The sequence below is a fragment of the Drosophila arizonae genome, chromosome X, assembly GCF_054131065.1.
Source record: "Drosophila arizonae isolate 15081-1271.41 chromosome X, UAZ_ARI_1.0, whole genome shotgun sequence".
Taxonomy (NCBI): Eukaryota; Metazoa; Arthropoda; class Insecta; order Diptera; family Drosophilidae; genus Drosophila; species Drosophila arizonae.
Window position 1 is genome coordinate 25,425,107 of NC_142927.1, and position 25,593 is coordinate 25,450,699.

Consider the following 25,593-nt stretch of genomic DNA (forward strand, 5'->3'; position numbering starts at 1 on the left):
AAGGAGGTACAGGTTGGGCGCATCTCTTGCTGAGATTCGAATAGTCTAAGGATATGACAGAATTGGCCAATTTTGTGATTATACGAATAGTTATGGCATTTGGCTAAATTGCAATTTAAAAACCTGCTTGCGTTATCCAATCAAGATATGAGACCATTGCTGTTTGAAACATGGCGCGAAAACGGCATTTCTGAAATTCCATGCGGCGCTCGACGCGGTTTCTCTCGTTTGAAAACTCTCTGAATTTTCAAAACAAACAAAAGTATTTTATTAACACAAAACAACACAAAACAATAAAGAAAAAAATAAAAGAAAATTATAATAAATATATATATATATATGTGTACATATAGAGATTTACAAGTAAAGATCATTAGATTTGATGTTTGTAATTCGTTCGATGTATGTTTTGACATTTTCAATTACATCAAATATTTTCAATATATTCAGTCACTATGTACAATATGTACACTTTGGGATTATCGACTATATTTTGTACAACTATGGAGTATTTTGTACAATATACACAACATTGATATTGAGTCGAGTGATATTCGAAGATTGATTTATCCAATTCTTCGAATTGATATAGTTGATGAGTTTCTTTACTCAACAGCAGAGGTTCTGAAGAGAACTTCGGAGATAAATTCTTCAAATTTCTCAAATTGATCTTTATACATACATATATTTTGAACTCAGAGATCAAATCAAAAAACAACTTAAACACAAACTGTGGCAGAAGACTGTGTGTTGGTACTCAAAGACAAGTTCAAGGCCAACTTACCCACTCAAGACACCAAGAACTAAGTTGAGCATAAAAAATGAGCCTATAACTATAAGAGGCACGAAATATATCCAATTAAATGATGAACCTAATGCGTCGTTGGTCTGTAGAATGGTTAATAAAGAAAACAAACATATATAGTATATATATATCGCATCTTTTTATCCTTATTCTTACCCAATATAGTATTGCCGTCCAGCCCTCCATTGTAATACACTGGAATACCGTCAACATGGCGAAGCCAATATTATCAAAGCTTGTTATGCCTGAATTTGGTCCATCCCACTTCTCCAGACACATGCTCGTCGTAATATTACACACATAGGAACCACCTGCTTTCTCTGTGGTGTTATCTGTGTTGCAGGGTGTCTCCGATTCACCTTCCTTCACTAGTTTGTCTAGAAGAATGAAGCGAGAAATATATCACTCTGGCAATCCCCGATAAATGGATAGCATATGGACACTGATGATATTACTTGGATCTTCTAAGCTATAACAAGTCTTATGCAGTGCGCCCGAATAAAACTCGAGTCCAATGATTGCAAATATTACGATTGCAAACAACACCAAGAGTCCGATTTGCAGTAAAGGTGCCATCGCCTTGATTATAGATTTTAAAACTACTTGTAAACCTAGATATTAGACATTATCGGTAGTTGTTCCAAAATGGGCATGGGCGTCACAGAAGAGGAGTTTTTGGAAAAAGACAAATTGTATTAGTAAAATTGTATAAAAGAGAGCAATGCAATCAAAATACATTTGCTCAAGCTACTACTGCTCATCCATATATATGTATATATATTATATATAGATATATATATATATATGTATGTAAGTAGAAGAGCACTAAGAGTTATATTAGGAATACATTTACTCTATGCAAAAACTGAACTTTATTTGAGCATGCAAGGAAAATTCATTAAAAAAGAAAATGTTTTTCTACATGTATTTTTCTTTTGTAATATCTATTACCATACGCTAGGCCGTATGGTATGCTATATACTACATATTTAGTTTGTATGTTAATAATTATATAAAGTAAAATGAACAAATTGTATGACTACTCACTAGGAATTCCAGACACTAATTTTAAGGGCCGTAGCACACGAATGGCTCTAAGTGTTCTTAGATCTACCTCGGGCCCCATTTGTGGGTACTGTGTCATGAATCTGTTAGCAGACGTTAAGCGATCGAAGCGAGCATTTCATTAGCAATATTCCAATGAATTCATTATAGTGGGTGTGGGAGGGGCAGTTGGAAAAGGAATGGGTTGATGGATACAGGGGTAGACGGGTAGATCACAATTATATTTAAAGTGTTATCAAATGGGACATTCAATTGTGCTACGATAACTAATCAACATAAACAATTTTATACATAGCATCTGAATGGCAAATAAATATGATGAAAGTAAATAAATACAAAATATTTATGTATATATGAAAATATATTAAAATTTAATTGAATGATTTCACTTGTTCATATACATCGATTGTACATAGATATGTATATTCTTATTTGTGATATATACATATGCACACACATACATATATATCTAACAACTACTGAAATCTTTTTCTTTATAATTTTTTTTTTTCTACAAATTAGTTAAAATTATGTTATTTCTTATATCTTTATAATTGTTTGATGTCTTCACTTTATCAATAAATAAAAAATAAATAAATATAATATATTAATGAACTTTGATTTTTGTCCAGTAGTTCCAATAGGCTCTTCTAGGTAAGTTTATAACTAAATATTCATAGATTAATTTTTTAATAACAAAAATTCAAATAATATCTATAGCGTGACTTAAACTGACTTTCGATATATAAACAGATATTTTTATATAGAAGTTTTATAGACTATGTAATTATTTTCTCAGCTTCGTAAAACCAAAAGTTCTTGTAATATAAGTTCTATAAATAATAATGTAAAAAGAAAAAATAAAATATTTTTGCTCACATCTATGTATGTGAATCCTATATCTAAAATGTATATATACTTTTTATATAGTACCCACTTTTTTTAGAGTAAAGAGAATATGGAAAAACTTACAAATAAATCTTTAATTAGACACGTTTTCTCATATGCTAAATTGTATTAAGTATTCGTGTGCTACTCGATAGATCTCTTTAAACTCTCTCTTTGAGCTCGTACATTTGCGTCTCCTCTAACGAGAGACAAATTTCAAGTAGTCTACATCAAAAATTGAGAGCTTTACGCACAGAGTTTATATTTAAATTTATTTTGTTAATATTGTAAATATTACTATTTCCAATATTAATGTTATCAACCTGATCTGCTATATGTATATACATATATACTGTAAGACGTACATTGTTCATATATCATTCCGTTCATTATATAGCTATATTTTGAGCAAATATTTGTTAAATTATTATTATCATTATTATTATTATTAAGATATTTTATTAATGTCGTATATCCTAACACAGGCCAACAAAATTAAGTAACCGACAATAGAACTACGTTTAAATGAGTAGACAGAGTAGAACTATTTTATGAGTTTCCAATACATTTGAAATTAGTTTTATTTTTAAGAGATTTAATCATTGTAACTGTTTTAGAACCAGTTATCATAAAATCATAGAATAACAACTTTTCAGCTTTTTGAAATGTAATTAGTATTTTCAGATGGCAACAATGTTATTTTATGTACATATTACAATACCTGTAACCTAAACGGTTTAAGAATCAGATTAAGCAGAACAAAAAACTATTTCGGCTAACTTAAGCTTGTTAGCCTGTGTAATTTCCACTTTTATGGTAAACCCTTACGAATCTGATTGTAAGAAAATGAATTACCAACTGCATATGCCAGTTTATGAAAATGATTAGCTAAGACTCTAACATTGAACTATAATAAACTATAAAACCATATACTATATGTATATATTTATATACAACATCATTAGCTCAGCTGAGGAACGCAAATTAGCAATTCTTTGTAAATACCCAGTCGGTAAATGAAATGTTTATCAATTAAGTATCTATAAATTCTTACTGAAAAATGCTTTAAAAGATGAAGAATTTGATTTGTGATTTGAATAGAGATAATAATAGAGAAATTTTACTTCAGGAATCCATATGAAACTACCTAAATCCCACAAGTTATTTGCGGTTTTGAAGGGATCTTCCAATTAAATTCAACTTTGAGACAAATCTGTAGATATGATCAATAGATATGATTGATCTTTAGATTGATGTAATATGCCAAAATGAGGAATTTGAAATATATAGTACATTTTACATCTATATCACAATATTTTCCTATTTAGAGTTCTTCGATCAAACAATACTGATCTATCAATTAAAGAAACGTGAGTTGCACAATGTTAATATATACTGAAACTCTTTTAACAACTTTTTTTTCTTTTATGGTTCTTCGACCAAACAGAATCTCAATATTAAAATTCATATAAGTGATCTATAGATTAAAGAAATGCAAGAAAATGAGAGTTCAAATTGCGTAGAGCAGTGTCTTTTAAGAACTTGTTTTTTCTTTATGGTTATAGACCAAGGATAGATTTGATTCGTATCGTAACATATTTAAAATATGTTTAGATTAAAGACGTGTAGGAAGCTATAAAATTTAATTATGTACTACAGTGTATGTAGCGAAAATCTGCTGAGCATTAATTCATCAGTATTCACTGGGCAAGCGTTTAGAAACTTGGGCAACTTAACTATACAGTCATAAATGCTATTCATTTTTAACTAACTAAGCTATGAACCAATGAGATACACACATTTTCTATTGAGTATGCTTAAGTGGCACCCTGGAGCTTCTACTAAATCTCTAAATACTCCAAGGAACCAATACATATGTAGTGTTTATATAGATATATGAATAGATTTTGTTAACTAGCCCCTAAATTTGCTATGGCTCTAATTGAATATACATGATAACCAACGGAAGTAAATGACATATATAGTTAGAACTGAACTGGCCTAAGGAATCTTTTATTTTGTTCCTTTTTTTTTTTTTTTTTTTTTTTAATGAAATCTATAAATTCGGGAGCGAATTGTCTCTTACTTGGTATTCGGGATACAAGTTTCAGCGGCCGTAAAACACGAAACGAACGCAACATGCGTAGGTCAACATCAATATTGGCCTCGGCAAATATCGTCATGGCACTGTTCGGCATTCGAGTTGCCATATAGAAGTCGGTATATACATATATATATGTGAACAACAAATAAATTAACCAAATGCCATAAAGCTGCATAGTATAGTAGTTAGGAGTGAGGGAGTAGAGAGAACTTTTCTTTTTTCTGCAGTGTAGCTCGGATATACATTTCATCATTAGATTATACTTAACAATAGTTAGGTTATATATATATATATATAAGTATTTTTTTTTAACTATGTGGCATCTTTTATAGCTTTTAGATCTCTATCTCTCTCTCTCTCTCTCTCTCTCTCTCTCTCTCTCTCAATGCACATAAAATATAAAAATCAAACATAAATCAAGATATATTTCATATATGAACCTAATCCGCTCAATTTGAACAGTTATCATAATGATATCTGTAGATCCTGGTACTTAACACTAAGTAATATTCACAAAACAATAAAATCGTTTATCCATTGTTTCAATATGATTTCAATAATTATTAAAGAGCAACTGAGGAAATACATTATAAATAAAATGATGACAAAAACTGAATAAAATAGTTGCATTTGTATTGCCCGCAATCGAAAATAATAATTATTTAAGAAATATATGGTTCATTTGCTCCTTTTCTGGTTATTAATTAAATTACATATTTACCCCGTCACTACAACGAAAAAATCCATGATGTTCCAAATATTCCTGAGATAGGAGTGTTTATGCAGAACAAGCCCTAAGGCAAGGATCTTGAGCGATGCTTCTACACAGAAAATGCATAAAAAATAGGCCTCCGTTTTTTCCTAGAAATGGGGAAATTAAATTACATTTGGTGTTATTCTTTGAATTACAAAATATTTAAATATCTAAATGATGTAGATGTAAATTTTTATATGTTATATTAATCATTTTATACTCATTGGATTGGTTTTGTGCAGCGCTCCAAACGGTCCGAGTGCAATTCATTTCGGAGCAATAAAAGCTAGAGACTTGATATTTGGAGCATATACTCGATTATACCTTCGAGTTATACAGTGTCAGGATTTTGACAATCCGCCCATTAAGGGCGTGGTAAATCGAAAATCGATATGCATTTTGAAATAAATCCCGAGCGGATATGTCTACGCATATTGGGGACGTTGCAAACCTAGTAAATCTATATATAATCGATACGCCCGACTGCAATATTCTTACTTAAATGACCCTAAAAGCTGAACGCAATTCCTAAATGAAGTCAAAGCAAGTAAAGAGTATATTAAATATAGGAATTAACGAATGAGTCTGAATTCAAAAATGAGCTTCAAAAATAATAAATATAGTTCAAATAAATATTACTTTCAAATATTAAGCACTATTACCATCCCAAATTATGCGCCCTTTTTGCACACATGCATACAAATACATGCAGAGGCAGCTGACGCAGGGCTGCGCTTGGACTGCGTTATGAAAACTTATTTGATGAATAAATCCTCTTAAGAGGAACTATCTATATACAGCATACAGATAATAATATTCCAATTAGGGTTTCTGACAAAACAAACGAGTTTAGTATACTTTATATCCGATTTTTGTCCAATGTGGGGTTATCCAAAATTTGTAAATTACAAAAACTTTGCAAAAGCAAAAAAGTAAGTCGCTGACATTTATGTCAAACTATGGAATGAGTTATCGAAAAAAAATTTGCTCTTGTACGTACACGACTATAAATATGAAATTTCAAAACTCTAGGTTTTGTGGTTTACGAGATCTGTGCGTTCCTACGGACGGATAGGCGGACTACATGGTCATGGATATTACCCAGATCGAAATGTAATAAATAAATATTTGATTACAAATATAAATGTTTTTATAACGATTATGATTATCATAGTATTAATATTTATTTTTATGATTATATGTACATATGTGTGTATAAATAACTTACCAATTTTTGAGCCAATACTGTCTTGTCGCCCTCTGGCAAATGCTCTTCTAATGCCAACACAACACAGTTGGCTATGATTGTCAATAACACAGCGTACTCAAAGGGCGGCCATTCAATGATGAATCGTGTGTACTTTCTAATTGGGTTATCCTCGGTTAGGATAAACAATGACGTCGGACCACCACCTGGTGGGTTTTCCTCTTTTTTCGGGCCACCCATTCTATCAGCTAAGCGATGGGCTCCCTTTCGACCCAAGTGCCCCCCGCCTAAGGAGTCCTGTTGATGCCCTGCTAGCACTGCTTCCTGAGCTGCTTCCAACCTACAATCGGAATCAATTGTTGATGTCATTAATAGAAATAAAAGATAAAGAAAATGATACAAAACGTATATTATCGAAATATATGTATATATGTAATTAGATCTTAATAGAAATTAGACTTCAAAAGATAATGATTATACATACCGTCACTATATCCAATTTTTGATACTTTTGTAACGACCGCTCGGCCATAATTATATTACACAAGATGAACAACAATACGCATTTGTCGGATGTGACACGCCGTCCGCATGGCACAAATGTGGCAACCGGACATTTAGTTGGGTAGCCAAAGGCTGTACAATGATTTCGCAATGGCCGGCTGGATGGGTAGTGCGATTTATATACAATATGTACACATATACATATACACATGAGCATATATACATAAGCAGATATACATATACAAATATATATTTAAATATATGTATACAAGTATATGTATGTATATATATATATATAACTCTATATGTATATTTATGTATATATGTAAATATATTCAATAATATCAAGGCGCATTTCACTCTTCAGTTTCCTTTGTTCACAATTTATTTCTAATTACTTATTGCTTTTTGCTTCCAGCTTCTTTTTAACAATTATGAATTGTATTATTCTATATTATTGCACAAAATGCTAATTGGTCAAGAAAGACATGGAATTGATTAGACTTTGATTTCATTCCGTTTTATGCACAGTTATTCGACCGGGTTTTCTTATTTTGTTTTCTCTTCTTTTTTTTTTAACACATTTCATTTCATTTAACACTTATTTCATATTTTATTTATGCGATTTATTATTTAAGGAAATCACTAAAACTAATGAGCTTGTCGCGCTGCGAAATGGTTTTGTTTTTGTTCGGGTCAATTCAGTTCATGACCTATCGAAATACACACACACACATACACTAAAACATATGCATGCATGCAGCTATGCATACATATGCACGCTGGCATGCATTTGTACATATGTATGTATGAATACATGTATGTATGTCTGTATGTGTGTCACTTGACACAAGTATACACATGCCACGCGCACATCTATGTATGTATATAATATGCATGTATGTATGTATATAAATGTAATGTAAATATGATAAAATGAAACACAGTTAACAGTAATATGAAATCAATTCATAATATGAAAACATTTCACTTGTTTTTCCATTTGTTTTGTCGCTCACTTTATAATTTCGTATGTATGTAAATAGAGTTGAGGCTATCAGTATAACATTTTATTACTGGAGCACGATATGAATGAAAAGTTAGGGGATGAAACGTTCGGCACTTGCATACCCATACATACAAACACAAACATACACAGGCACTGGCACTGGCACACGCATACATACATACGTACATACATACGTAAGTGTGGTCATGAAAAAGTTCAACACGCTGTGGTGAATTGAGTGGAATGGTAAATAAGAAAGCGAGCGAGCGAGCGAGAGAGAGAGAGAAAGAAATATCTGTGACAGCGCTGCGCTGCTGAGAACACGAAGAACTTGGTTAAGCAGCAGCAGCTCGCGCCTCGGTTTGGTTAGAGATGAATTCTATAATTAACAACAGTTGTGCATACACACACACACACACACACACACTCTCACACACACGTACGCCCCTAACAACAAATGAAATGCCATCAAATTTCCAATTTCCAATACTGGTCGGGAATTTACTAATGGCATACATAAGGCATGCGTGTGTAGAAGGAAGCACACATTATTTACTATTTATGACGGACGATTAAAAATTTAAATATTTACGAACACGAAGAAGACAAAGAAGAAGAAGAAGAAGAAAATGTCCACGTTGCATGGTATCAAATTATTGATAAACTGAGATACTTTTGACATCACACTCCAGCGCTGAAAAGTAGACTTCGTTTTCTTTTCGCCTCGATTCGCCAACGAAAGCATTTGCATTTCAAATATTTATGAACAAATTGAATAAAGCGCAATCATTTGGGCTAGAATATCATATTATATATGCATATGTATATATAATTGAAACTAACAGGCTTAAATTAGCCATGTATGAATTGTACGGCTAAAAATAGCTAATTCTCTGTTAACAAATGCAAAATAAATGTAGTTTAGTGACGTCATCGTGCTATCTACTCTCTTTGTTTGTGTGTGTTTCGGATGGCAAACGGAAAAACATGAAATGGCAAAAAAAAAAAAAAAAAATAACTGAACTGAACTGAAGGGAACCGAACAGAATAGAACTGAGAGAACAACTTAAGCCCACAAAACAAAATAAACACAAACAGCTCCAGCAATACACACACGCACACACATGCATATGTACACACATACATACATGCATATGCTTGTAAAGACGTAACGGTGCCAATTTGCGCTTTCGTTGCGATTTCGCTAGCAAAAAGTATTTATTATTATTTGGCACAAGCAGAACCCTGTTGTCTAGTGTAAATGCATGTCGTATGCATACATTACATTTACATACATACATATGTACAATAACATTGTTACACTCAGCTCAGAAATTGCTAACGAATTTTGTTTTCATTCAATGCATCTATATACATGATGGTATATACATACATACACACATACGTAAACATATGTATGTTTGTAATGCCTGTACAAATCCCATTAGCACACTAAATACCATTTTCATTCCCGAGGGCACTCAAAAAAAAAAAGTGAACAACAAAACAGTAGCCTCAACTCTTGTACTTCTGCTTCTTCTTAACATATTGACATTTGTAGGTATGTGTGTAAATGTGTATGTATGTTGTGTATGTATATAAATAGGTTATAGCCATTTTAGAGAGACAAACACACACATGTACACATATATACATGTAATAAACGTAAATAATTTGCTGCTGCTGCAGATGATGCTACTCCTTCTGCTGCTGCTGCCTCTGCTGCTGCTGCGCTGGTGCTAAATACAATTCATTCACCTTGCGACACATACACGTCACAACATAAAAACCGCTGTAACCGAAACAGAAACAAAAATTCACTTGGCGTTGTCAAAAACTGTCGCTGTCGCTGTCGCTGACGCTGGCTCTGACGCCGTTACCACCCACGCAACATTCCACCCGTTGTGCTACCAACCCGCTGACCCAATCCCAAGCTCAATTCACACACACAAACACACGCACACGCACGCACGCACACAGACACGCAGGCTGGCACGCACGCACACACATTGAAATGAGCGCACATACTGTCGCATTCACAGCCGCATTTGTAACTCGATGTACGTATGTATGTAGGTATGTATGCACATACACAAGTATAGCTATATATAAATATATACGTCAAGTGCGTATATTGAGGCTATTTAACTGTAAATGTTAGCGACAACTCAACAATTACAGCCAACTGAGCGATGCGCGACAAACATTGTTGAACAAGATGTACGGCAAGGGATATGGCTATATCTATGGCTATGTCCATGGCTATACGGAATAGCAGGTGCTGGACTTGTGTACATGTGTGTGTGTGTGTGTGTGCGTTTGTATGTTTGATGCGGTTGTGAACTGTTTAATGGGCGGCGAGCGAATATTATTAATGCATGATTTTCTTTGGATTCACTTCTTCGTTGATTTCACTTCAATTACATGTACATATATGTTCACATACACACACACATATATATATATGTATATCTAAATTAAGTATATTTCATGGTTTCCATTTTAATTTCATTTTCGCAATTATTCGGTTGAACTTTTTCTAACTTTATATTCACCACTCGACCCGATTTTTTTTTCGTTTTTTTCTTCTTTTTTTTTGTGACTATATGCCACCACGAAAAGTCGAGTATTTTAGCCCCAATTAAATGAAATGGCCAACAAATTTTGCTTTATACATTAATCTTTCACTAGAAATGCAGCTGGAGAACGTTAACTAGGCTCGATTGCCGTTTATAAAAATAAAAAACAAAAACCGCTATGTTTTCCGGACCAGTTACCGACTTTGTCTCACCAGTTGGACGAAAAAACTTGACAAACGCAAGTCGATGAAGACTTTGTGTTACACTTTACACATTACACACACAAACACATACACTGGCACAGGCCAGAGGCACACACACGACAACTACACGCACAGGCAGCTAACCAAACAGTCCTGCGCTTTGGATCGAACATAAAAAAAGCTTCACACGGAACTTGCAGGCACTGCCGCCGCAAATAAACTGCACATCACTTGATGTAACCAAGACGCTGTCTGCGGCACGGCGTGCGCGCAAAAGAGATGCATATATGAGCCGTTACTATAGCTGTGCGTTCTTTCCATCTGAGAGCAATGCTCAATAGTGCCTATTCTATTGCTCATATGACATTGACGCGGAGCTTTAAGCTTTCGCATGATGCTTTCATCCACCATTCGTTCGTGCGGCGCACAAATTTAGGGTCTCCCTAAACACCAGACGAAACCGAAAAAAAACAACAAAAAACCAAGGAAAAAACAAAGCGTGTTGACAGCTGGTTGGCAATTATGCTTGCTGGTCGCTTATCGATTTGTTCAATTGGCAGGGCTGCTTTTACATAGGCGCCATCTATTGGCAAAACGCGTAAGCTACACGATTTATTTAATTGGCGCAGTTTGGCAATTTGCCAAAAACATAAAAAGGATCTTAGCAGTAGGAATGCCCTCAATTAAAATTGCCAATTGCCAACCTTAAACACGGTACAGTAAACACTTAAGTATAGTGGACAAACGTCTGGTCAAGTAGAGCAATCTAAATGTTCTCTGACATATGCTCGAAACTATGCTTGGAAAATTTAAAGATTTATCTATTTTAAGATGTCTCCATATTCATACATACATACATATGTATGTATAATATTTAATATAGTGGACGTCGCATATTGCGGTTGAAAAATCCATTTTAGATAAGATAAGCACCAAGTCTTATAAAAAAAATAATAATAAATAAATAAAAAATAAATAAAAATTAAAAAATCGGAAATGTTTTTGAGAGGTCCTTAATTCTTAATTCCATTTTAGATAAGCTAAGTCTTATAAAAAAAGAATAATAATAATAAATAAATAAAACAAAAAATTTAAAATAAAAAAATCGGAAATATTTTTGACAGCTCCTTAATTCTTATATGGCTATATTCAAAATCTAATTTTATTTCATTTCAAATCATCTTTTCAGAATTTTTTTTTTCAACTACTCTATTTTACTTAAGCTATCCATTCACTGTCGAAAACTTTTTGGAAAATTTTTTTTTTTAGTTTTAGGTTTAGCATGTTTTAGCTTTAGCATGATTGTTGTTCAATTTCAAAAAGCACAAGAGCGTAATATACACTTTAGAATATTTTTAAGCAGCTCTGGGTAATTTATTTATTTATTTATTTTTTTTTTTTATGTGCATGATACTTTTCTTCCTTTTTTTTTTTTTAAATTGAAGCCCGAACGTTGATCAACTTTAAACTCGACACATATCGTAAGAAATATTTATTTTATATATTAATCTTAAAAATTAGTAGTAAGCATACGATATATATATACGAATGATAAACATACGACATTATACGATATTTAAATAACATAATCTTCAAGCTAAAGTTAAAAATTTAATGGAGGTCTCTGGTTCGATTCTAATATCTAAATCCGTAATAACGCTCGATTCGATGCGGTCAATATCTATAATAACAGATTTTAGACCGATTTGTTTTGGAGACCTCCATAAAATATGAGATTCGAGTAGAGTCCGGAATGTATTCAAAATGGATAATACTTACATAATGTCGCCCAAGTTGAGACGCGCTTGAAATGGTGCACAACTGTCCGGCCCAGCGGCTGCTAGGGGTCGTCGACGCTTGCCAAAAGGGTGCGAGCCCGGCGGAGTGCCGCCCCTGGTGACGCCATCGCCAATGATGGCAATGCTGTCATCCAGACTGAACGTATTTGCGCTTGCCAAGCGTCCCATCGGGGATGAGACCCTACCGCGTCGGGCACCCACTCCACCCAGCATCCTGACAGTTCAAAAAAAAAAAAAAAAAAAAAGCACACACCCCAAAGCTAATTAGACAATAGAGCACAGCACGACAACGAAAGAGCTTACTGTCTCTTATAGAGAAAGCCCCTTCCGGAGATCAACGCTTGAGTATCCGAAACATTTCTCGATAATAACCACACGCACAATGCACTGCACTAGCAAAAGCCTTTCCGTTAAGCATCAGAATATTTGGAACTGGACTGGATTGATGTATCTCCTATTTAGGCACTGGCACGATCTGCATGTGGCATCGATTCGAGCCAAACATCTGAAACACGACCGAAGCTGGATGCATTCCCGGGCACCTTTCGGGCCCAACTGATGCCCTGCCACCTGTACAGCAAGGCAAGCAGACTTGCCTAAGCCCCACACACACACACACACACACACACACACACACACATACATAGACAGAGACTTGCGCATATACGCAGCTCACTTTGATGATGACAATAGCGAACAGATGATGGTGATGATGCGAGGAGGATGACGTGCTCGATAGCATCGAGCATATGCGCATTAATTAGTTGGTGTCTGGAAATGCTTGTGCTACTTATTTGATGCGGCCCGAGTGTAAGACTTAAGCTGAAGCTTTAATTAAAGCCAGGCGATAAAACGAAGGACAGCCTGACAAGTTGTCAAAGCGAAGGTTCAAGATTCCGCATTTAAATTATATTTATGGATTACTTACCAATTTAGTTGCTGCTCCACGTCAAACTGGCCCTGCCCGAACGGACCAAAGAGCTATTGCTCTCCTCCCGCCCACTCTCAGCCAAAGGGCTCGAGGATAAAGGAGTTTGCCCACATGCAAACTCACTCGGATAACTCAGGAGCACTTCTCTCTCCATCTCCCTCTTTCTCTCTTGCTCTCTCTATCAGCAATGCCCGAGCTTACTTACAGCAAAAGCTACCTCTTTCTTACTCTGTCATGCCAACAGTTCTGCTGCCTGTCTCTCTTACCTCTCCCTCTCACATCCTCCCTCTCTCCATCTCTCACTCTTCCTTTCAGTAGCACCCGGGCCTACGTCCATCAACAGGAATCTGTCTCACTCTCTCACCTTCATCAATAGTTTGCTAACACGTAAACTCGCTCGGATAACTCAGGAGCACTACTCTCTCTCTCTCTCTCTCTCTACAGCAACAGCTACCTCTTTCTTACTCTGTCATGCCAACAGTTCTGTAACAGCAGCAGAGTCTGCTGCCTCTCTCTCTCTCTCTACCTCTCCCTCTCTCCTCATTACATATCCTCCCTCTCTCCATCTCTCACTCTCCCTTTCAGCAGCACCCGGACCTACGTACATCAACATCAATCTCTGTCTCACTCTCTCACTTTCATTAAGTGTTTTCCAACACGCAAACTCACTCGGATACCCTATACTCTCTCTCTCTCTCTTTCTATCAGTAATACCTGGGCCTACTTACAGCAACACCTACTTACCTCTTCCTCTTACTCACATGCCTACACTACAGCAGGAGGCTCTCCTTTGCTACTTATTAGCAACAGCTATCTCTATCTCACTCTCTGATTCCTACACCAGAGACTCTGCTGTGTCTATCTTACTCTATCGCTGGTATTCCGCTGCCTCCAAAAGCCAAACTGATGATGGCTCCTGGCAAACCAAGTGTGTAAATCTTCATCCAAGCAGTATTTTTTCACAAACATTCAGGAGTACCGGCAACAGGCTAATTGAGCTATATGGGATCTACAATAATGCCTATAAAATGTAATATATGACCTATTGTCGTCTGTGATGCCTTTTTCATACATTTACAGCTAACTTTTCTGTTCCGACAAAGAAATATCCTGAATGCCGAAACTCACATATTGCTAACCGATCCACAAAGCTAAAATTCATTTCAGTTTTCCACAAAATAAACACACATACAATATACAGACAAAAAAAAAAATTGGGTGGTTTATTCGACTATGTACAATTTGTTGGACAGTGAATAGAGGTGAATAGAGCATAGAGCATAAAGTTTATAGAGCAGCAGCTGGGGGTAATTTAATCCATTTCCTCGTCCTCCACATAGTCCCACATGTCGTTGGGCGCGTCATCTTCAAAGCCAAAAATGCGCTCCAGATCCTGGTCGGCGTCGGAGCTGGTCGCATCCGCAGTGAGCAGATCCTGCTCCGGACAGGAGCTGCAGCGGCTCTCGTTGATGCCGTAGTTCAGGCAGTGGGCGCCCACGCACTCGCAGCAGCCGTCGTGGAACCAGCGATAGCTGTTGGCGCCCATGCTCTCGCACTGCTGCTTGCACTTGTTCGATCGGATGCACGAGTTGACATAGATGACGGTGCAGTTGACGGTGTCCGCCGGCCGGCTGTGCCGGGGCAGGCTGATCAGATTGGACTCGCCCTCCATGCGCTGCTTGAAGCCGACGCGCATCGGTATGCGTATGGTCGACCACTGGTCATCGTCCTCCGCGGTCAGAGTATCAAAGAGCTCGGGCACACCGTCCACATCGCCGATCTCCGAGCGCAGCGTCATCGCGGCGGACACGTCCTTGTGCTTGGGGCACATGTCCAAGCAGCCACAGCACTCCGTATACAGCTCGCCCAAGCAGTTCAAGCAATCCTTGCAGCAGTGGCAATCGTTCAGCTTGCACTGGCAGCTCTGGGTGAGCAGGCACTTGGACACTACCGAGCCGCAGACCATTTCGTTGCAGCCGTCGTCGTTGGCGACCACCGTCGAACCGAATCCAATTATTATTAACACCAGCTTCAGCATAACTGCAGCAATCGAGGCTCAAACGCACAATGATGCAATGTTGGATATGGCGACTCGGCTATATATCGGCCCGCCCGCACACCTGACCTGATCAGGGGCAGGTAGGGGCACGGACTGGGCCAGGGGCAGGGACGGTGTGGCCACGGGCTGTGGCTTTGCTAGGTAGCGGATTAGCTAGCTGGTCATAAAAGCAATTTAAAACAAGTTAAGCCAAGGATCTGTTGCACTAGGTAAGAAGGGATCGAAGGGAGCGAACCCACCGCAGGGCGGTAGAGGTAGCTCTGGTAGCGTTGCGTCTATCAGGGGTTATCACAGCAGTTATTTAATTCAAATTGAATTTGCCATTTGAATCGGGCATACATTACATTGCAAGGACACGCACACACACACACACACACACACACACACACACACACACACATGCACACACACTGGCACACATCATGAATTAAATAATAAAAGCCATTATCCAATCAAGAAACTTTGCGACGTCGGCATAAATGATATATTGAGTAGTACAGCACTGAGCTGAATCGCTGCTCAGATTCTTGTCGCTGGGCAGAGCAGCCGAGACGGTGCCGCGCAGCATCCAGCGATTGTTCCTGAGTATCATCAGGCCGGCACCAGAGATGCCCGTACCAGCTCCGCGCCTCTCTCTGCGCTCCCTGCGTCCACCGCCCCGCTGGCCATCCAGCAGGAATCCCGCACAGAACGTGCGATTCGACGAGAGACTGCGAAAGTGCTCGTTCGCCTTGAAGCAGTCCGCATTGGACACTATTGGCGCCTTTACCACAATCGGTATAAACTTCGCCTCAGCTGCGGATGCCGGACTCTTCGAGATCGCCGTCGCATTTCTGCTCCTGTCGAAGCTCCAGCCAATCACAATGCCATGCTCGCCCACGATATACTCCATTTTGCTAGAGCCCGACCAGAGGCAGACGGGCTGTATGAATGTATTAAAGCTGAAACGAAGAAATTATATATTTTATTTTTCCATTTTTTATTATAACAGCAGAACGCGAGGATGGAATAGACATCAAGAGAAATCATTTTGCTGATTAGGGTTACGAGTTTAGTGGACACAGATATGTCCATCTGGCTCCATGTGGTAGTCCCCGCTAATTATTCCAATATAAACTCATCTCGTATGCCAATTATTAATTAAGCATAGAACTTGAACAGTAGATGAATTAGATGTATCCAATTCACTCCTAAATGCTGCATCAATGGAATTGCCATCATCCATCATTCCAAGAGACATAATAACATTATATGGGTGCGTTTGCCAAAGATCAGGAGTCTAATATTATTACTGTTCTTTGCAACTTAGAGGTAAGGACGTAATATCCTAAACCTATGATCTCTCAATGATCAAATCTTTGGATCTACAGCGCCAATAGTATTAAATTTATGCTGGAATAAAAATTCAAACTAACCATTTATGAGTTATCGAAAAAAAGTTGTTTTTCTTGTAGTACATTCGAGTATACTTTCCACATTTCAAGTCTCTAGCTTTTGTGGCTTACGAGATCTCAGCGTTCATACACAAAAACGAACTTCTGTTACATACGCCTCGTTTTCCTGTTACATAGATTTTAACGAAACTATTATTCTCTCATTTTCCTCCAATACATGCAGTATTGGATTTCGAATACCTTCCCGCTTGTCATTTAAAATTTTCAAATGAAATTTAATATACAATCGGCAATCGAGCATTCCAGAACTGAAGTCAACTACAACTATCAGAGTAGGGGAGCTGCAGGATTAGGAAGCACAGCTTGAGTTCTTTGTGTGGGTGCAAGTACAGAAGTACAGAAGCATAGGGTATATCCTAGTCGAATACTCCCAAGTAAATTCTTACAGTGAGGACAGAGTAGAGAGAGGCAGTGAGAGAGAGAGAGGGAGAAAAGAGATTCCACCACTTACCGCACTTCATTCTTGAGCAGAATGACAGCGATGTCCGCGTCGTAGTTGCTCAACTGCCCGTTGTAGTCGGAGTGTATATAGATGCCGTCGACGGGCGCTGCCAGGGAGCCATCCTCGTTCCAGTTCTTCAGGTTGTGCCTGCCGAGAAAGACGAGCACCTCGTTGGCCGTGTAGCGCTGATTGAACATCTGGAAGCAGTGGGCCGAGCTGATGACGACTCGGGCCGAGACGAGCGTGCCGCCGCACTGGTAATTGAGGGACGTGAGATTGTTGACGTATATCGCCGCCAGCCAGGGCCAAGCGCCGCGCGTTAGTGATGGCAACATCGTATTGCCCGTCGCAGTGCCTTGGCCGTCCACGAGCACGATGGCCTCGTCCTCATCCTCGGGCGACTCATCCTCGTCGTAGTCCGAGTCAAAAACTGGCAGCTGTCCGGCCGGCTCGGCTGCGAAGCGAGGTGCGGCTGGAGCTGAGGGAGCGGAGATCATCTTGCGCTGCCTTCGCCTGGGCAAGCGAAAGTCGAGGGCCTTATCAACCCTGCCGCAGACCTCGCCCGGCGCATGGAATGGCTTCCTGCAATGACATAGGGACACATATATACGTAGCGGAGCACACGCCCAATGCATACTTCTTGAACTGAGTGGACGGCTGAGTGGGCTGCTTCGGATGGCCGGAGGACTCCAGGCCGAACTCTCCCTCGACTGACGGCGACATCGCAAGGCCCGATGAGCTATTATCGGCTATAAAGGTTAGCTTTCGCGTGTGCTCCAATTGAATCTGAGTCATAAAGATGCTGTGATCTATAAATGGAATGCAAACGTTATTCCACACAATATGTAGAGAGACGAAAATCTCGAATCCAATTTACCGGCAGATCCAAAGCAGATGACCTGATTGTTGACCGAGATGAGCACCAGCTTGGGTGGAAAGTGATGTTTGGGAAAGCGGATCTTGTAGAGCACCGGCGCACTGCTCGTAAACCTGCCCCGAGTCAGCAACTCGATTTCGCCCAGGTAATTCTGAAAGCAGAGCAAACTGAGTCCGAGTCGACACCGTTCGATTGCTCGATCTTGAAGCACCCACCGTGGTCGGCTTGCCGCGCATGGAGAGCGTTATGCGGATCTGTAGCGCCTGGACGTCCGGATTTCGTATGGCTGCCAGACCGAACCACTCGCTGCCATCGAATCGGTATTGAAAGACCTTCGGACATGGACTCACTGGCATGCCCTGGGCCAGAGCCTTAGTAAATTGCTCGATGCATATCAGCAGAATTGTCGTGAACTGCATTCTCATCTTCACCTGTTCGTATTTATCATTCGTCTCTCGCATCTCGCTGTTCGTGCACACACACACACATTTGCACCGGCACATCCATATGCATTAGGGTGGCTCAGTATTGTACATTGGATGCGCTTGCGGTTTCAATTTAACGAAAATTGTGATAGGCTCTATAGAGTTATTTCGACACTTTATAAGTTCCCATCATTAATTTGTATAACCAAATAAATAAATAAATAAAAAATTCTTTAGATGACCCAATATCGATAGTTTATAATATTTTATTAACATGTTCATCAACAATAATTAATTCATATTTAATTTTATTATAGTCATTTTGCTCTTTCTGATTTAATATAAGCTCCAGTAACTAATTGTTATGGTTAAATAAATGATCTTACCAATTTTTTAGGAACCAATACCGATAGTTCCTCATTTATTATATTTTTATCAACATATCTTTTATATGCAATATTTATTATAAACTTAACTTTCATCTTAGACATTTTTCAATCGACTTACAGCTCTTTCAAAATTTAACTAAGGTTCAATATAGTATCAATAGTAATTCCAATAGTATTCACAGACATATTTAATAATAAATACATATTTTTCTCCAATATGCCTTAGTATCAGAAACTTAAATTGTGTAAAGGGAATCTATGAAATATAATAATAAATATTTATAAGGTAAATTTTTAACACTTCACATAGTTTGAGCCACCCTAATATGCCAGCCTAACTAACTATGCTTGTGTATGTATGTATGCGATTGCAAATTCTATTATCTATGGACCGCGTGCTTTGTTCTTTGTTTACGTTTTGACCCCAAAGTGTAATAGTCATACATACATGTATGTACATGTATATGTATGTATGTACATATGTAGATATGTATGTTTTTATGTTACAGAGATCATTATCTGGTTGCTCATTTATTGTAATGGATATACACACGTATATATGTACGCATATGACACGTTTCATACCCTGTACAAAATTTGCATATGAATACAAACGCCTCTATAATCAAGTATTAAATAATATTAGTAATAGGAAAATAGGAGTAGTATTAGAATAACAGACTTGATTTTGTCAGAGTCGTAATAAGCTTGGAGTAGTTGTAGTAATAGTAGTAAGAGCTATGGTAACTACAGTAACAGTAAGAGTAAGAGTTGTGTAGAAGAGGAGTAGCAGAAGAGTAGAAATAAGACCACAAGTAGTAAAACAAAAGAAATGAAGTAACATCAATAGCAGAGTATGAGTAGATATAGAACAAAAATAGTAGCAAGCGAAGGGTATAAAAGGAACAGAATTATAGTAGAATAAGAAAAGTATTAAAAGAACAAAAGCTATAGTAGGGTAATTCTAATTGTAGAAGATAGAAATAGAGTAAATCTTACATAGAACGAAATCATGACAAAAGTAGTACAGCTCACTGCTCTAGTTTCTGCTCAGAAATAGTAGTAGAGCAAGATAAGAGCTAGAGTACAAGTAGAATACGAGCAGCAGTATAAAGAGGGCAGATGTGGACTAGCGTAGTAGTATATGTTGATGTAGAGTATGAATAGCAGTAGATTTATAATAGTAGTAATTTAAATGAACAATAGAGAGCGAATAGTAATACTCAGTAAAGAATAATGGAGTAGGAACAGTAGATAGAGTAAAGCATGAATATTATAAGAGTACTAGCAGTAATATAATTCTATAGAACGTATACAACAGAAAGTAATATAGTACTATAGAAAGAGTAGCAGTTGAGTAGATGTTGAATAAGGGCAGAAGTAGTAAATTGAGAATGGTAGCAGATACCGAACAAGAGTAGTAATAGCAGTAGCACATTCGAACGACATGAATAGTACTAGCAGATTCCGAAATGAAGTAAGGAAAAACTAGTAGTAGAATAGAAAGGTTGCAATAGAATAGAGAGTATGAGAAGTATAGTAGAACAAGTACTATAGAAAGAGTAGTAGTCGAGTAAGAGTCTTAGGCACGAAAAAGAGTACTTAGTAGAATAAATGTAGTAGCTAAAGGCACTAGTAGTAGACTAAAAGTAGCAGCAGAATAGAGAGTACGAGCAGTATTGAATAGTGTAGTAAAACAAGTACACTAGAAAGAGTAGTAGTATAGTAAGAGTCTTAGGCACGAGAAAGAGTACTTAGTAGAATAAATGTAGTAGCTAAACGCACTAGTAGTAGACTGAAAGTAGCAGCAGAATAGAAAGTACGAGCAGTAATGAATAGTGTAGTAAAACAAGTACTATAGAAAGAGTAGTAGTCGAGTAAGAGTCTTAGGCACGAGAGAGAGCCTTTAGTAGAATAAATGTAGTAGCTAAACGCACTAGTAGTAGACTGAAAGTAGCAGCAGAATAGAAAGTACGAGCAGTAATGAATAGTGTAGTAAAACAAGTACTATAGAAAGAGTAGTAGTCGAGTAAGAGTCTTAGGCACGAGAAAGGGTATTTAGTAGAATAAATGTAGTAGCTTAACGCACTAGTAGTAGACTGAAAGTAGCAGCAGAATAGAGAGTACGAGCAGTAGTGGAATTTCTCAGACAATGTAGAGAGTAGCAGTCGAGTAACACTCCTAGGTAAGAGTATGAGTCTTTCGTATAATAAGTGTAGTAGAGTCTGCTGCTGCTTCAAGTCTACTACTAATACGAGTAGCAGCAGAATAGAGACGTCTCACCCTAGTGGTCGAATAAAAGTAGTAGCATGTTCGTATATACACGGACTGAGTGCCCTGTAGTGTGTATTTAGCAGGGATTGCGAGACGAACGGCAGGGTACAGCACTACAATATATATACATACATATATATGTATGACTTGGGGAACTATTCGGCTGGCGCAGGCTCCGGCGCTGCCTCTGCTGGTGGCGCCTCGGCGGGCGGTGGCTCGGCGGCTTCAGCAGGCGCAGCGGCTTCTTCCTTGGGCGGCTCTGGAGCGGGCGCAGCTTCGGCGGCCTCGGCGGGCTGTGGCGCCTCCTCTGCTGGTGGTGCAGCCGGTGGTGCGTCCGCGGCTGGTGGTGCCTCAGCTGGGGCGCCTTCGCCCGCCGGGGCCGCTGCCTCGCCGTCCGGAGCCTCGCCCTCTGGCGGCGCGGGTGCACCTTCTGCGGGAGCGGCAGCTGCAGCTTCCGCAGGCTCAGCGGCCTTAATTTTGGACGGGTCACGCGACTTGCGCGACTCACGCGGCTTGGTTGTTGTCTCTGGGGCCGCAGCGGTCTTCTTCTTTTGCTGCACGAGGAGAAGAGACACAGAGAGGGATTAGTCGAGAGCCTAAGAGGGGAGGCAAACAAAATCAGAGTGAGCTCTACCTTCTTCGGCTTGGGCTCCACGTCTGGCGGTATCTCCTCGTCGGTCTTGTAGTCCTCCGGGAAGAACTTGAGTGCGTCCAGGCGACCATTTTCCACGTTGCTACTGCAATAGGTCGGCTCGAACTGCACCAGCGAGAGCATCGTGTAGGATTGCACTTTGTTGACCTTGAGCACGAAGCGATCGGTCTTCGCCGTCTCCTTCATGTCATCATAGCGGAATATCGAGTTCGAGATGAGCTTCGCTTCGCCGGGCGTGTCGCTGGTGAAGAAGCCGTAGAGCGGCACATCGTCCTTAATGGACTCCATCACCTCCAGAATGTCATCGCGCTTGGATGCCTCGAACGCCATGATGACGTGCGGCGGCTCTGGTGGCGGATCGGGTGGCAGGAATCCGGTCGTCTGGTTGCGGAAGAACACATAGATCAGGGCGGCGTGGGTGCGGCGATTGTTGGCCACCCATATGGGCGGTATTTTGACTCGCTTGGTGCGCGTCAGAGGCTTCGGTGCCTCCTCCTCTTCTTCCTCGGCCTCCTCTTCGGTGGCGACGATGTCGTCCAGTCCCAAGTCCAGGTCCAGCTGCATGCCCGGGAAGGCCGGCTGAATGGCTTGCACCACCTCCTCCTCCTCGCTGCCCTCTTCCTCGCCATCGTCTTCCACTTCCTCCTTGTGGGCGTCATCCGGCTGGGCGCCGGCCTTTGCCTTTTCGGCCGCCTTCTTCTCGGCCGCCTTCTGCCTGGCCTCTTCGGATGAGCTGATTTCCTCCACCCAAACTTCGCCCTCTGCAAGAGCAAACAATGCGAATAATCGAATGTCTCACCCCAATACCCCAATCCCAACATCCCAACATCCCACTTACCTTCCACTTCAACCTCGAACTTGACCTTCATCGGCGAGATGATCGGCGGAATTGGATGCGGCGCAGGATGGTCGTCGTCGGGCGGTGCAACACGTTCCTTGGTCAGCTCATGCGCGTAGGTCGCCAGCACGTGCGGTATGGGTCCAGAGGACTCGTCGATCTTCCAGAAGCATATGAGCAGCTCCTTGCCATCCAGTTGCTCGATGACGTCGGTCGACAGCGGATTCTTGCAGGCAAAGTTGACGACCTCAAAGTCCGCTGCGGACACTTCGAGGTACTTTCGATCCTTGCACTGCATTTTCAGATGATCGGCTGGCTCGGCGAGCTTCTTGAACATATCGCGCGAGACTTGTGGGCCAAATACTGTCACGCCAATATCTGGCAAGTTCTCCATGATAACGTCCGTGCAATGGGTGAGGTAGTCTATGCGCTTCTTGTGCTGCTTCTCCCGCTCGATGCGTTCCGCCTTCTCGATTGCATCTCTCTTGATTCTAAGCGCCTCCGCTTCGATGGGCTGCAGCGCGTCAATTGCGTAAGTCGGCCGCGGGGCTGAGGACTGCGACCTCTCGAACTCCTTCACAATGAGGGACACCAGCTTGGGTGCATCCGACCCATAGAACAGGTTCACAGCTCGGCCATTCTAGAGGCAGCGGAAAAGCAGGGTGCTCAAGGACGGTAGCGAATGCCAGCTGCACGGACTTACCACGACAAACAGCCAGGTGGGCTCGCTCTTCTTGTAAAAGCGCCTCAGAGCTGTCACGGTGTCTGCTTTGCACTAGGTGGGAAATTAGATCCAATCAGCTATCTTAGAGCGTAGATTGAGGAATGCAGCTACTCACAATTGCCAAGCTCATGGCCTCGCCACCCACTTCCAACTTGACTTTACGCAATGCGCCAAGCATTCCCAGGCAGGGCCCACACCACTCGGAGTAAACTTCCAGAACTGCAAATCAATATAGATCATGATCATTATCAGAGAGATATATGTATGTATATCTGTATGCATACTGAGCAATCCTGGACGGGCTATGAACTTCTCTAGATCCTCGTCCGTATTGATCTCGGTCTGCAGCTGCTGTGCTCCTCCACGCCTTGCCATTGTCTGCGCAGCTCACTTCCAAGGTGATACATATGCAATTTTAGATCCAAGTAATTTCGAAAAATTTTGATAAAAGATCCAAATTGTTGTGCAAATCTAGCATAGTGTTAGTTGATGTGTGTGTTCTGAACAACTGCTCAATATTACGGACTGGCCCCTGCCAGCTCAGCAACTCATTTTCCAATGAAATATTGATCAAACAATTTTGTTTAAAGTCCCAGCACCAGCCAGACGCAACAATTTACAAAATTGGGTCTGCCCAGCTGCACGATGCTCGCTCGTGCATAAATTTCTCATTTGATGGGCCACAATGGAGGTGTATTTATAAAGCAGCTCAACCAGGGATCCATCTCTGTCAAAAGTAGAAATTATTGCTTGCAAGGGTATTCCCCTCTTATTGTGCAATTTATTACGCATTGAGCTGCTTACAAAGTCTGAGGTTGGAATACATAGGCTATACTACAGACATTCATAGTGACCAGTCGAGCCGGAGCATAGCCCAGCATTGGCAGACTATTCTCCCTACTTACTTTCCTGAGCTTAAGTGAAACCCTCCTCAGGTCCTCCACGTCAGCTCTACGCTTAAGCAAATGTAGATGTCTCGTATTACCTCAGAACAGTAACCGGTCCAGGAGCTCCTCAGTCGCTTTTATGTCCATCTGGAGCTCTAGCTACAGAACTGAGAAAGAAAAATCATCTTTCGGCTTAACTCGTCCCCAGTATTACTAAGGGTAGGTCTATAGCAAGGACAATACCAACCCGAGCATGGGGGAATACCAGGTACTTAACCGAATTACTGTTTCTCAAAAAGACGAGTATAAGAATTTTCAAGATTATTATTATTAATTTAAAGAATATTAAAAAAACAAGTAGTATAGCAAGAACGGGCACTACCGACTGCAGAATACCCATAAGCACTGACAGCATCAAAACAATGCAGGATATGGGCTTTACCGGCTCTGCGCCGCTGATTTATATACATATGTATATTGTATATATCTATATATATGTTTTTTGAATACTCCATAGAGCAATGGTGTTGGGCAACCACCAATATACTCACTTGCAGTTCCATAATGAGATTGCATAAAACCAATGTACTGAATAATTATAAATATCATATTAATATCTCAAGTCAGGACTCATAGAGATGAACAGTGAGACGGAGGGCCGGACGAATAATAGACATTTTACAACAAGTAAGAAAGCTCTTACAACAAGTAAGAAAGCTCTCTA

The 25,593-nt window shown here is 39.7% G+C and overlaps 4 protein-coding genes across 28 annotated transcripts in view; all 4 read right to left on the reverse strand.

Annotated features, from left to right (window-relative positions):
- Window positions 1-13,470, reverse strand: part of cac (calcium voltage-gated channel subunit cacophony) — a 68,662-nt gene extending 55,192 nt beyond the window's left edge. For 17 of the 25 annotated variants that reach the window (XM_089474731.1, XM_089474739.1, XM_089474746.1 and 14 more), the window contains exons 1-8: window positions 7,726-7,796; window positions 7,308-7,485; window positions 6,845-7,163; window positions 5,584-5,723; window positions 1,853-1,953; window positions 1,261-1,416; window positions 962-1,182; window positions 785-888 (exon numbers count right to left, since the gene is read on the reverse strand). In XM_089474731.1, coding sequence (XP_089330857.1) covers window positions 785-888; window positions 962-1,182; window positions 1,261-1,416; window positions 1,853-1,953; window positions 5,584-5,723; window positions 6,845-7,063 — 941 coding nt within the window. In that variant the 5' untranslated portion in view covers window positions 7,064-7,163; window positions 7,308-7,485; window positions 7,726-7,796. Of the gene's footprint in view, window positions 1-123; window positions 240-784; window positions 889-961; window positions 1,183-1,260; window positions 1,417-1,852; window positions 1,954-4,844; window positions 4,946-5,583; window positions 5,724-6,844; window positions 7,164-7,307; window positions 7,486-7,725; window positions 7,797-12,897; window positions 13,132-13,220 lie in introns of those variants that run through there. The other 8 variants (XM_089474744.1, XM_089474727.1, XM_089474748.1 and 5 more) reach the window with 5 other exon arrangements.
- Window positions 13,471-15,044: 1,574 nt separating this feature from the next.
- tsg (twisted gastrulation) lies at window positions 15,045-16,043 on the reverse strand. Its single transcript, XM_018014301.2, has one exon. It carries the CDS (start codon window positions 15,884-15,886, stop codon window positions 15,161-15,163), a length of 726 nt encoding a protein of 241 aa, XP_017869790.1. The 5' UTR covers window positions 15,887-16,043; the 3' UTR covers window positions 15,045-15,160.
- Window positions 16,044-16,192: 149 nt separating this feature from the next.
- On the reverse strand, window positions 16,193-19,156 carry gd (gastrulation-defective). The gene is made up of 5 exons (XM_018015116.2): window positions 18,896-19,156; window positions 18,681-18,831; window positions 18,441-18,612; window positions 17,813-18,385; window positions 16,193-16,848 (listed from the first exon to the last, which is right to left on the reverse strand). Exons 1-5 carry the CDS (start codon window positions 19,139-19,141, stop codon window positions 16,335-16,337), a joined length of 1,656 nt encoding a protein of 551 aa, XP_017870605.2. The 5' UTR covers window positions 19,142-19,156; the 3' UTR covers window positions 16,193-16,334.
- Window positions 19,157-21,806: 2,650 nt separating this feature from the next.
- On the reverse strand, window positions 21,807-24,538 carry LOC108618899 (uncharacterized). The gene is made up of 6 exons (XM_018015109.2): window positions 24,267-24,538; window positions 24,098-24,201; window positions 23,962-24,033; window positions 23,259-23,898; window positions 22,403-23,181; window positions 21,807-22,322 (listed from the first exon to the last, which is right to left on the reverse strand). The coding sequence occupies exons 1-6, from the start codon at window positions 24,355-24,357 to the stop codon at window positions 21,924-21,926; spliced, it is 2,085 nt and encodes a 694-aa protein (XP_017870598.1). The 5' UTR covers window positions 24,358-24,538; the 3' UTR covers window positions 21,807-21,923.
- Between the last annotated feature and the right edge of the window lie 1,055 nt (window positions 24,539-25,593).